Source organism: Aspergillus clavatus, genomic scaffold, assembly GCF_000002715.2.
Source record: "Aspergillus clavatus NRRL 1 1099423829802 genomic scaffold, whole genome shotgun sequence".
Lineage (NCBI taxonomy): Eukaryota > Fungi > Ascomycota > Eurotiomycetes > Eurotiales > Aspergillaceae > Aspergillus > Aspergillus clavatus.
Genome location: NW_001517097.1, coordinates 2,445,622 through 2,458,511, shown reverse-complemented (window position 1 = coordinate 2,458,511; position 12,890 = coordinate 2,445,622). Strand labels below are relative to the sequence as shown.

At 46.2% G+C, this 12,890-nt stretch overlaps 2 protein-coding genes across 2 annotated transcripts, besides 3 other annotated features; both read right to left on the bottom strand.

The window, feature by feature from the left end:
- Positions 1–215: 215 nt before the first annotated feature.
- On the bottom strand, positions 216–1,565 carry ACLA_041520 (G. violaceus kinesin; the record flags this gene model as incomplete). Its single annotated transcript, XM_001271359.1, has 1 exon — positions 216–1,565. The coding sequence occupies one exon, from the start codon at positions 1,563–1,565 to the stop codon at positions 216–218; it is 1,350 nt and encodes a 449-aa protein (XP_001271360.1).
- A 1,370-nt stretch (positions 1,566–2,935) lies between these two features.
- Positions 2,936–2,957: a microsatellite.
- Positions 2,958–6,494: 3,537 nt separating this feature from the next.
- Positions 6,495–6,543: a microsatellite.
- A 2,113-nt stretch (positions 6,544–8,656) lies between these two features.
- On the bottom strand, positions 8,657–8,994 carry ACLA_041510 (uncharacterized protein; the record flags this gene model as incomplete). Its single annotated transcript, XM_001271358.1, has 2 exons — positions 8,657–8,899; positions 8,974–8,994. The coding sequence occupies 2 exons, from the start codon at positions 8,992–8,994 to the stop codon at positions 8,657–8,659; spliced, it is 264 nt and encodes an 87-aa protein (XP_001271359.1).
- A 2,377-nt stretch (positions 8,995–11,371) lies between these two features.
- Positions 11,372–11,409: a microsatellite.
- Between the last annotated feature and the right edge of the window lie 1,481 nt (positions 11,410–12,890).

Sequence of the window (12,890 nt, the reverse complement as noted above, 5' to 3'; positions counted from 1 at the left end):
TTACCCTTTTTAGACTGGCCTAAAATCCGATCCGGTTCTATATTTTGCGAACCAAGATCCAGACAATTAAGGAGGATGGATATCGCAGAATCTTGACAGAGTAGATAGACCATATGGATGATGGAGTGGCCTTTGCTGTCTGGAGTCTCACCGAGGATGCCGGTCAACACCGACACATACCAAGCTGCTTCTGTTTTAGGTATGCATGCCTATTCTTAGGAGTGCTGCTTCCATCCAAAAAGGCCCATGACTCGGAGACTCGTCTCTCGCACCGAGTCCGTTACGCTGGCAAGTCCACCCCAGGGCTTCCACTCCTTGAGAGTCAATCTCGAGGCCACAGTGGCGGGGTGATCTGGCCCCAACAGCTGTGTTCGGAGCTTGAGACAATCCTCCATCATAGCAACGGCTTCCTGATGCTTTTCGAGGCCCTTCTGCGTATGCGCGAGATTGTGCATGCTTATCAGTGTCTCTGGATGTCCTGACCCCAGAACCTCCCGTCTTGTCTCCATCACCTGAACTTCCAGCTCTTCGGCTTCCTTCCATCTTGTCTGTCGCTTGAGGGTGAATGCCAGGTTACACATGAGGATCAGACTATCGGGATGACTGGACCCAAGGACCCGTTTCTGAGCGTCAAGTACTTGAAGGAATATCCCTTCGGCTTCCTTCCACTGCCCCTGCGCACAGCAGATGGCGGCCAGGTTGGACATATTGCGGAGTACTTCTGGGTGATCTGGTGCGAGGGTTTCTCGGTAGGAATCCGCAACTTGTGAGGAAACGTCTTTAGCCTTCTCCAACTGTCCTTGCTTGAAATATGTAGTTGCCAAGTTTGTTAGGTTACTCAAGGTAGAGGGGTGCTTTTGCCCGAGTGTCGACTTCTGGGTTTCTGCAATCTGTAACTCTAACACTTCTGCGTCCTTCCAGCGCCCCTGGCTTGAGTAGATAGACGCCAGATTGGACATACTGGTTAATGTATCTGGCTGATCTGGCCCCAGCACTCTCTTTTGAGATTCCACAGTCGGAACCTCCAGCGCCTCTGCCTCCTTCCATCGTCCTAATCTCAAGTAAATTGATGCGAGACCACTCGTGTTGTACAGGGTGCTCGGATGCTCCGGTCCAAGAACCTGCTTCATAGCTTCCAGAGTTCTTGTCTGCAGCGCTTCTGCTTCTTCTAACCTCCCCTGCTTCAAGTATGTTGCTGCTAAGCTAGACATGCTAGCAAGGGCAGAAGGATGATCTGCTCCTAAAGTGTCCTCCTGACTCTGCGAAACGTGCAGAAGAAGCTCCTCGGCTTCCTTAAACCGTCCCTGTTGCGCGTAAATGTCCGCCAGCTCGCGTATGCCCGTAAGGGTATCTGCATGGTCTGGTCCTAAGATTTTCTTCCGGTTCTCCACAAGTCTTTCTTGTAATTCATGAGCTTCACGCCACTGGCCCTTCTCACAATGTGTTGATATAGATTCGGTCATCCCGACTAATATTGGTTGATCTCTTTGCTTCTCGCTGGTAGTAGCGATTGCTGCTCGAGACTGGTCTTCATCGCATGACTGCTCCTCACCATGGTTCGCCATCATTAGTAAAGCAGTCAGGCCAACTTCAAATTAGTCTCCATTCTTATCATGGAAATCGAGCTACTTACAAGCCGGGGCCCAGGAACCGATTCAAGCTCGAGCGGAGATGTTGTGTCCTCGAGAGCTTCACTGGTTTGCTGAGCAGAGAAGAAAGTATCAAACGACGACTGTAGCGGTGTTATTGGGCACAGAGTAGGAGAATTCCCCGAACTCTTCGATATCTTCATCTATTGGTGGTCTCGAGTTCAGAGGTGCCTGGGAAGTCGAGTTTATTTAGATGTAGGCCATGAAGTGCTGAACAGTCTTACTTCGTTAGCGTCAAAATGGTTTAGTCAAATCACCAGGCAACAACACTCTTGTCAATTGCTTTTGTGATGGTTTGAGGATATTCAAAAAGCACCTTTTCATTGTGATAAGCCATCCTCATTATGATAGGGGCTTCTCATCAAGGAATCATGAAATTTTATGTGTTATATATGATGGCTATGGTGTGCCTCCTCCATTTTCCAAATATATATTTTGATTATGAAGCTCTCTAATACCACCTACAGAAACACCCGTAAATTGTATTTACAGATCGCACAAGAGGCTGTCATGTCTATTAAGATTAGAAGATGCAATGACATTCCTGTTCTTGCCATAATTCAAGGCATCCTTCCATTGCTCTAGATAGACACATTACTATAGAACTTATGATGGTGTAGTCCAACATAACAGGTTGTTAGACCCTAGCAACAATCTTCATTGAAGTAGGAATTTTCATGTCTATAGTATCTTAACTGCTGAGCACACCTAGGCTCATCACATTACAGATATTAAATGCAAGACATCATGCAGTTACTCTATTAACCTTTCCAGTGAGGAAACACCCCCGTTAATTGAGCGACAGATCACGTGTCAAAATCTATGTCTTTTAATTTGCTGATTTATCTGCAATGAAGAAGGGGATGATAGAAAGGCAGTTTACACGAAGATTTTACCAAGGAGATATCTGGATCTGGTGTGTCCTATACTAAGGGTTGCTGTGATAGTTCACATACCAGAACATCCAGTAACCCTCTATTGTAAATATTCATCCTGAATGTACGAGCTAATGAGGATACAACTCAACTCAGACATACAAAGACGGTGATCAATAAAGTCTGATATGACTTTGAACATCAGTGGATAGATTGCAGGATATGACATCCAGGAGACCTGATCTGGAGCCAGGGATATATGCCAACTTCCTCAGCGCTGTCATACGGAAACAGCCTTAGTAGCAATTGAATTCAATTGCGATCATCCCTCGAGGACATCATCCTTTACTCCGAACAATCTTCCCGTTCTCTCTCAAGCTTCGAGTCTTGGAAAAATAATTCTCATTATTGAAAAAAAAAAAAAAAAAAAAAAGCCAAGAAATGCCCCACTCTTCAACTACACCGTGAACTGCTAGAGTATCGCTCGAATCTTCGATACGATAGATGGGGGGATCGAAATTGGACGAGGGGATTTATTCTCGGGAATTCAATTAAATTGATCTTGACCAACCATGGATGGTCTTGGGGACCGGGATTCGAGAATAGCTCGTTCGAGAACGATCAATGGTCGGATTCCAAGAGGCGGTTAAAGTGATATTAGGATATCTAGGTAATGATTGGTACGTGTAGGGGAGTCAGGGACTACTGAATACTGATATTGTGGTAATTGAGGGATGATCTGTGGTTAAAAAGATGGCGATCACATTAATGTATTGCAATACTAATAGTAAACGAGGTGGAGAGCAAGGGATTGAAGGGAAAAGAGAACAGAGAAAAGCGAATCCCGACAGTGAAAAGTGACGATGAAAATGGAACCCTTGTTTTAACCACATTGGCTACCTAGGAAGCCGTTGTGGTCCATCGGGGACCTCGTTTGTGGAATTGTCCACATAATCCACGTGTTGTTGGGGTTTGTAACTAATGATTTCCCATGGATTCGGGATAATTTAGATTAATGGCTGTTCTATGGTAAATACGCCGTGTTAGCTTGATAGATTCGACCTCGGCTAGAGGGTTATCCAGGACCAGAATAGATTTTGATGGCCTATGCAGTAGCAGTAACGTTTTAGCCGTTAGGGAGATGAAATTATAGAAACATAGTTATCAGGTACCAAGTATGAAGTATGAGGACGAGGTAAGGTAAGACAGAATCACATGCTATGAGGAATACCTGCTTTGTTAACTTAAGTTACCACCAGCTACGGAGGGTATATCTACAGGGGTATATACTCCGTTCAACTATAGATACTCCATATTCAATATTGACCATAACTCACACTCATGAATTATTAATATCGAACTAGATCTGACAGGAGAGTGAGACAAACGCAACACCGATGTCAAACTACTTATGTTGATCGTGTATGTATGGTACCAAATAAGATTCCAAATCCCTGTCAGCCGGTGGAGACGGATAATCCTCTCCCCGTCTCCCGTACATTGTAAAAAAACGACAGCTCCTCACTGGCTGACAATGCGAAGACCCATCGAGTACAGACTACGGGACATCTCGTCTGTGCAGCAATGGCGCAGTGCTGCCGCATTTTCTGCAGAAAAAAAAAGTTCAGAAATGGGTGTCGTTTGCCTTTCGGCTCCGAGGCATCTCACATCTCGGTAGCATTTGTGACTGAGACGGATTGGGACAGGTGCAGATGTCTTTTCAAGGAAAGGACAATAGACCAGAATAGTCAGTGTGATAACTTGGTAATCAGATCTACGTACAGTGTATGTAATTATCGATAGGTACTAGATAGATTATCACATTTTGTATCTGTAGTTGCTGGATAGTGCCTGGGAAATATAATGACGCCCTGTTGCATGTACCGGAGGACATAGTACAGGAATAATTGCTAGATGCTTAAAGAGGTAATCTACAATATCTATTTCACATAAACATCCTTTGATTGTGAGGCAGGGGATTGGAGAATCTTGATTCATTAATTATAAAATGGGCACTGTCTATTTCACCACTGTTATTATGCTAAGGTCATTTATATCACCTAGTATGCTTCTAGATATCATTTCTGTTACTTCTATGTGTCTCTCATCACTCAAACTCATAAGCAAGTGTCTTTAATCGCTTTGTTTATTAAAAGATCTAAGAGTCAAGTATCATTATTAGCGAAGTCCCTAGCGACTTGTGGTGGTAAATCCATCTTCCGTTTCCCCCCTGTGTCCCGTAGTCCGTACTCTCGTTCTAGAAAAGACCGGGACCCATCCTACGGAGTAAGTCCAGGTAACGTTAGTCGTTTGTATTCCGGTATCCACAGGGGCGCAAATTGACCAGAAATTTAATTTCAACGGTCTCCATCACCCAAGGTCAACGGCCAAAATATAACTCGCCTCATTATAACCCGCTCTTCGGCTCGATCCATGACGCGACTGGGACCGCCGCTCCCTCGCTAGGTTAGTTGATTTGGGAGATGGGAACGGGCTACGAGCCTACGCTACGGAGGACGGGGAGTAATTACTAACTACTAGTAGTAGTTAGTAGTGGTACTCGACCTGAGTAGCGGTGTGTTAATTTGCACTTTGTGCAGGACTTGGTGACATATTGTCACATTCGTACGGAGTCCTGTGAAATTATTCTCTCCCCCAGCTCTCCCCTGTACCACAGGGAATAACGGGCTGAAATGATGCGATTGAGTCTACGATCTGACCGATGACCTTCTACTTCCTAGTATCTACTATCTAAACTCACCTACCGATCTGTCAGAAGTCTTACTGGCCTGTTCAGTGTTCACTGCTCCGTAGTCCGTACATCGTCCTGCATGGCACCGGATGCAAATCTACAACCTACGCAAGTCTAAAGGCTCACGACCACGCGTGAGTGGATCAGGAGCCACATTGCGGAATAGATGGATGATGTGGGGACAAGGTTCAACGGCCCAGTCCAGGATGGATGGGCTGCGGACTACGGAGTACTAAAACGGCGAACTAAAAGCACCAGAGCAGAGCGGTGTTAATCTATGAGTTGTGTTCAACAGGATGGTGCCTGTTTCTGTACTCCGTACTGCTCTGTCCTTCTGGACGCAATGTTGATGTAAACTCTGTAGACCTCGGCGTCACAGGCGCGGGGCGGGAGAATCCCTGTGCAATGAGACGTGCTTCGCGCCTGGCATGCATTGTGCTGAGAAAAAGGGGCTGGAGGGGAGGGAGGCCAAGAAGGGGGGGGGGATTCGTTGATGTGGTGAGTCGGTGACACAGACTCGGGAAGAGATACCGGGCGACTGAGACAAGAACGGAGAATATTTCGATTAACTAGAGATCAAGCAAAGTGAGATTGATTAATTGTCTCGGAGGTATTAACCAGACGAACGTCTGGGAATTTGGGACCGCTTCAGGGCAATCGGAGAACCACCCGCTTATCGGCTCGATTTCCCTGGGCGTTATTCTGTATCACGATGGAACCTCTTCAGCTTTGGACGGATTGACTACCTCAGAATTAGACCCAAAAAGCAGCCTCTTTGGTAGAGAGATTCTCGCTGACAAAGAATTCCCACTGAGGATGTTGAATGCCTTGCTGACTCAGACTCGCCCGTTTCTGGCGGGTGCCCCTAGTGAGAATCTTGGTACGCCAAAGACGGGAGAGTCAAATACATGGTCCACTGACCACTCACGTGAATGACAGGAGGTTGGTAATTCTGGTACCAACAAAAGTTTAAAAAAAAATAATAAGTTTCTTTGAAATAAACAAGCAGGAATGATGGTACAATGGTTAATGGTATATAGTACTCCGTACATGGATAGTTATCCCATCTTCTCTCTTGGGCCTTTTGCCGTTGATAATCCCGACCGACCGACAGAAGGAACAAGGGAGCCAAAAACAAAAAAAAAAGGCGAATCAACTTCAAGAGAGGGTTGTCAGATTGTCATGAGATTCGACTTTCGAGGACAAAATAGTCGATCAGGGTTAGGGCGCAGTGGGGATGGGGTGGGGCGGGGGTGGCGGGGCGGGGGTCAATGCACTCGGACTAAGGCAGGTCTCAATGATGATCGAGATAGACGAATGCATGTACCTTGTGAACCCAAATCGTACAGAACCTACTGCATAAGCCATCGATAAACAGCGCGCTATTGCACTGGCGTGTATTCAGACTCAGTATTGGTCAATGAAATCCGCAAATGACCCTCCCTGGGAAAAAAAGAATGAGAATCGAGTGGCAGGAAACGGTTACCTAAAGCTCGTTGATTGCCTTCCAAGACCACTGGCCGGTCAGAGTTCGAAAATGGCGCCACCGGTGCCACTGGCACCTCGACGCGATGCCCGATCGGTCGAGCTGCAGATGACCCAAATCTAGTCCAGCGACGAGGCGTCGGGTCAATCTTGTCTTCGACTCTTCACTCTTCACTCTTCAGTGACGAAACCCCAGCTGTCATCTTGCTCCTTTGGGACAAGATATCGGAGAGTTTTCCGGGACAGTTCCACCTGTGGCTTGGTTAAACGATTATTTTTTTTTCTTTGCTCGCTTCTCTGCTTCCACCCGTTCACTGCTGCTGTTTTTGTGATTTTACTTTAGGTTGGGGCCTTATCAGCCAATAAAATGCAACCAAAATGTATTCGTTGTTCTATTGTACAGGAGTCGTCCTGGATTTGTAGCGTCGATGGCTCACGGATCATATGTATATGTACTGTACTTATGGCGTAGAAGCAAGTCACATGAACTTTGACGAGTGGCTTCCATGTATTGTAGCAGGGTACAAACTACAAGTAACAAAGCATTGCAGGAGTCATTGTATTTATTGCCATGCCTTGAAAATGCGGTGGGTAAATGTGTCAGAAAACTCCTGAGCTCCGCAGTCATTATCATGGGTTCCATCGTTTATGATTTTATCCCCATCAAACTATCAAGTCAAGTGCCTTGTCTCTATTTAGCAAGTGGTCAACTTCCTCAAGCGAATCAGCAATATCCAAATTCGGGTGACGATCAGCTCATGTCACAGAGGGCGAAGAAAAAAAGGACAACGGAGGTGGAAATCTTGATCTCGTTCTCTGCGGAAAGAAAATGACTCCACCACATACCCCTGTAAAGTGTAGGCAAAGCAGAAAGCGACCAAGTCACTTTAGCTAGCGGTCTCGGTAGGGTTGAATGAATATCTAATGTGCTGGAAATTTGCGATCGCATTTAGACTTTCCGAATAGAGCAAAGTGTCGCCGTTCCTTTCCTTCCTCGAAGAACTTCAACAGTTCAACGATCCGATCATTTCCCAAAGTAGCTGAGCCAGAAGGCTGATGGTTCCACAGCCATAGCACCTAGCCACCTGTCTAGGGCACTAGGCGGCTAGGCTCGAGGAAATGGTAGAATGAGTAATGACTAGGTAAGTACTTAGATACGCCGAGCTGTTTCGTAGGCTCTCTTCTCCGTAGTCAGTAGTCAATAGGAAAGGACGGAGGATGGGAGCTTGCTTCACTCCAATGTCTATTATAATTGCTTTTCGATCTAGAACAGAATGCGGCCAATAGTTCGAGGAACATTTATCCCAAACAGTCGTAACGGTCTTTGGCCCATCATAATATCTGGCACTGTCGATCTTCTCCGCTCGCGTTCCACAACCCTCCAGCTTCGTGATCCATCGCAGACGCAAAATGTTGGCATCGGCATCGGATACCAGGGGCGCTTAACAAAGAAGGCTCAACTGAATCGCTGGCACGCTGCCAATGTTCCTATTCCGGAGGAAAAATGCGGACTTGCTTGGTGAGCCTAGTTTTGGGTTCACATGACTGGCCGTTATTGATGCTTAGGCTGCTCATGTGAGCTGGCAATCAGGGCCCATATCTTCAGCAGTCAAGATCTTTTGATCCGCCGTGCTTCTCGCGAGGAAGTGGAGCAGAAAGAACAGAAGCTGAAAAAGTTGTGTGGTGGTGACATTGGCGATGTCGTTATTCCACCCTGGCAAAGAACAATAGTATAGATTCAGATAGGCACGATGATAGACAGTAAGGCGTATCAATTCTCATAGCAAATCCAGTATTGAAAGAACTCTTTCACCACTGCCCAGTATGAAGATTGTTATGTCTCCGAGCCTTCCTCAGTTTAGTTGCCCTACGAGGTTATGATAGAATTCAAGCACTCACGGGATAGGAAGAACAAAGTACTGAATCCGCCATTTCGGCTTAGAGTTCGAGGATTCCCGAATTGAGTCCCCCGCTTCTGGAGCATCGCGAATGGTGACACAAACGGCTAGTTGCATGTATGAGACTATCACAATGACATTATGTCCGTTGTAGGGAATGGGAGACAACTGATCGTAAGGCGACAATCGATCGACGCGGATGGTACTGATGTCTCCAGATGTGTCTGCATCTTTGAGTCCCTATGAATGGCAATAGAATAGTGACATCCCTTCTGTGAGCTGTCTCATTCCTGCAAGTGTTGTCTTGGGCTTACGAGGAGACCACAGTGAGTCATGTTGGGTAAGTAATCCACTTCAGTAGTAATCGACGTTTTCCGTTTTTTTTTTTTTTTTGCCTTCTGTCGCTCTTCGAAAGGACAATTATGTATGTACTCTGCGGAGTAATGCATATCAGAAGGCATGAACACTTGCCCTGCCATCCTTGGATTTGTCAATCAGTTCTCCAGAGTTATGCTGACATCAGAGGACACCTCAAGTTTCAGTCGCAGAAATCGAGATCTGAGAATCCTCGATGTTAGATTGATACACACAAGTCACGATAACTCGATCTGGCTGCAACCAGGCGCCAGGTTTTTCTCGCGTCTGCACTCTTGTTCTACCTTTCCTGACACCCGGTAACACGAATCATTCTACCCCCTAAGGGCCGTGATTGAACAGCAACATTTCCTCAGCTCAGGAATTGTTGATCGTCGCTATGTCCGTGTACGCCGGTATTTTGCCGTGATCACTCCAGTCCTCGATCGATCGAACATATCTGGATGTAGCTTGGTGTGCTCGGTAAGGGTATGGGATTGGCTGTAAGGGCGACAAGAATGTCAGTTTTGTCTCACTGTGCCGCATGTAAGTTGCCTGTGCCAGGGCCCCAGATGTCCGTCACTTTGCTGACTTGTTTAATTGGTCTTCCTGCTGGCCTGTGCTTGGGAACTTTCGATCTTGGTCCCGATCCACTGAGTGTTCGGACTTCGAGAATGTGTCTTTTTCTAGGAGTCTTTGGAATATTGCACCAACATTGAATTTTTGAGCATGCACAGCACACTCCACTGCAAGTTTTGTTAAGCTGAGACCAGAACTTGAAACTGAAGTGGACTACTCACAGAGTAGTTGTACGCTCGGAGAGTTGGCCTGAGGAGGGAAAGCGTTGAGTGTTTCGGAGGGTACCAGGAACAGCACTTAGGTGTAAGGATTTGAGAGAGATATTCCTCCCTGCGAGAACGTTTTACTCGTGGTGTTTTAACATCAAACCGCCATCCGCGTCAGCATGGATCCAGGTATGTCTAGGCCAATATCTACATTTTATCAAACGCGCAGTTCGAGGAGTGATGTGGGAAGTTGCACTACGAAGTGTGAACTCCCGCTCGGAGCCCAGAAGTTCTCACTAGTTGGTTTCCACCTTCCAGTTTGTCTCACCCTCCTCCTTGGATGAGTAGCATTAACAAATCAGGTTAACTGATCTCGGCTTGGCTTTCGATCGCTTTATTCTCTCTTCTCGGCACGCTCCCCCTTCTCGAACGCATTGGCCAAGAGTCATTGTAACTCGTAAGTCAGTTCGTGTGCCATCATTACTATCAACTCCGTGGTACCGAGGAGGACAGGCTATCAATCAATATCCTTTGTATGAGATAGATAACCATAATCCTGCCTGGAGCAATGGCAGACACGCAGCAGCTATCATGAACAATTGCTACTAACATAATTGCCTGTTTGCCATGCCAGGTAAGAAGCTGATACCTAGCGCCATCGGAAGCCAAATAGTGCCGAATAGTCGCCCAACTAGACCTGGATATGTAGTTCTATCAGAGTGACTATTCACTATCTCCCTAGGTAGGTTGTAGGAGGCTTCGGAGCCGAGGATGTGGGTGTATGGAGATACTCCATTTTCCATACCGAGTTATCAATACAGTACAAAAATAACCAAGGTACCGGCTTCAGACACTACCTACCTGAGCCCAGTGTAATATCTATTATTTCTCAGTAGTCAATCTGTAGATAGATTGATAATTTATCAATATTTGAAGAAGAGAAGAGACTCAGGAGAGAGACAAGGGAACAAGGGATGACAAGGAAATAGCCCGGCAGAAAACAAAGATTAAGTTCATGTCTTGTGTGGCCTGTGGAAGGAGCATGGCCCCAGCGCAGGAGTGTAGGTAGTACTGTATGATCTGTATCTGTTAGACTCGGATCATGTGTCAAAGTGTCAACGATCGCAAGGTCGAAGTCAAAAACTCAAAATCTTATCCATAGGAACAGCTATTTTACCGTTTCACGAAGTTCAGATTCCATGAAGGATTGCTACTTGTCTTACTTTAGAACAGTTGTTACTACTCTGGAAGTACACCACTACCTAGGGCAATAATACACGGCTTGTTAACAAACAACGATCTACGGAGTAATCCTCGCCCTGATCGAAACATGCATGGCACGATAAACTTGAGGGGGTATCCGTACTTAGGTTAACTAAGTTCTACTTACCGACTGGCCACGGGAGATACAATAATAACCCCGTATGTTATTGCGTACGGAGATCAGATGGAACGCTGTACGTAGTACGAAACCAAATATTATTATAATTGAAGAACCAGTAGGATGCGGAACCTAAATCCCAGCTGTTGACGAGATGGTTGGATGGATGGTGGAACACAATCAGTTTTCGGTTTCTTGTTCTTGTTCTTGTTCTTTTTCTTTTTCTTTTTTTCCCTGGCTTCCCGTGCTCTCATTCTTCCAAGGTGGACCGGAGGTGGCCTGTCATCTGCGACATCAATGTAACCGACGCCGTTTTCCTACCGGCTCGAGGCCTCAAACTCTCTGGTCGCGGGCCTCACGGTTTCCTGATTCTGGTGGTGGCGTCTGGCTTGGAGAATCCCACGGAATCTGCCGAGTTTTCCCAGCGCGAGTTTTCTCTGTTCGATCTCGATATGTCCGAAGTACTTATCTATGATTTGGAAGGATGGACAAGACAGGCTATTATTATTATGGCTGGTCTTGTTGTCTTGGGTTGTATGGATTAACTGAGATACAGACGGAGTCCGGAGTACATTTGAACCATGAGAGGACAGAGTCAAGACTAAACGTATTCCATTAATCCTCCGTACGAGGAACGTCCAGGCTGCATGCATACCGGGATCTGTGCATATGGCTGGAAAGGGCAACACCCCAGCCGAACCTAAGTCCGGTAGAACACCGTTGTGCCCTTATGAGGGACGGAATAGAACAGCGAGTATGGGAGAAGAGACTCTACTTAATATACCAGGGATATACCTACCGAGTACCGACCTACCTTGGGTATCTCTCTAGGACATGGCAGATAAATAAGATAATAAACAGTTTTAAAACTCGAATTTTACCTTTTGTGGCCCTGGAGGTTGTGGATGTCGATAGACTCAAACACGCGATTTGATTTCCCCATTTTGTTTTAAACATCGCCGTTCGAACCTCGAAGTGCAGGTCAAGGCCAAATCGGAGAGAAAATGACCTAATAGGGCGTTGATGCGTTACGTCAATTTACCGCACACCCTATGTGCGATGACATCGACCCAGATTCGAATCTCGTCCCAGGATTGATTATGCACCCATCGGAGTTGACACGGCCAATCGGATGGGCCAGTTTTCAGTCGGACGGCGGGAGTTGGATCAGAAACAATGCGTGTAACTATCACAGGCAAAATCCACCGGAATTAATGTCCCTGGTCCTTCTTCTTTTTTCACTGCAAAGTAAATAAGGATAATAAAAAAGTTGGAGGCTGGTGCCGCAGTGCGCGTGTTATGGAACAGCCGGTCGCTGCAATAATAACTATGGGAGTTGTAGGCGAAGGTGTCAAGGATACTTGGTTTGTTCCAGCTTGTACATCCATGTATCTAGCATGTTGAAAGGCAGTCGTGCGATACCAGAGCAATATATTTGCGGGATTTGTCTGGTGCTGACTGTTGCTAACGGCCCATAGGTATACTCCGTTGATTAATATAGGTAGATAGCACGAAACGTAGTATTCTCGATAGGAACACGTGTGGTCATTAACTCCCTCTGTTTTGAAGTAACTATTGGGCACGACGTCTCACTCCCGAGATAGATTGTTTTATCGAGAGCCTTCGATTATAATCTCCCGTCTCTCGATTCCTCCGTACAATTATGTGAGAGTATAACTCATGATCATGAGGGAATCCGCTCACAAATTTG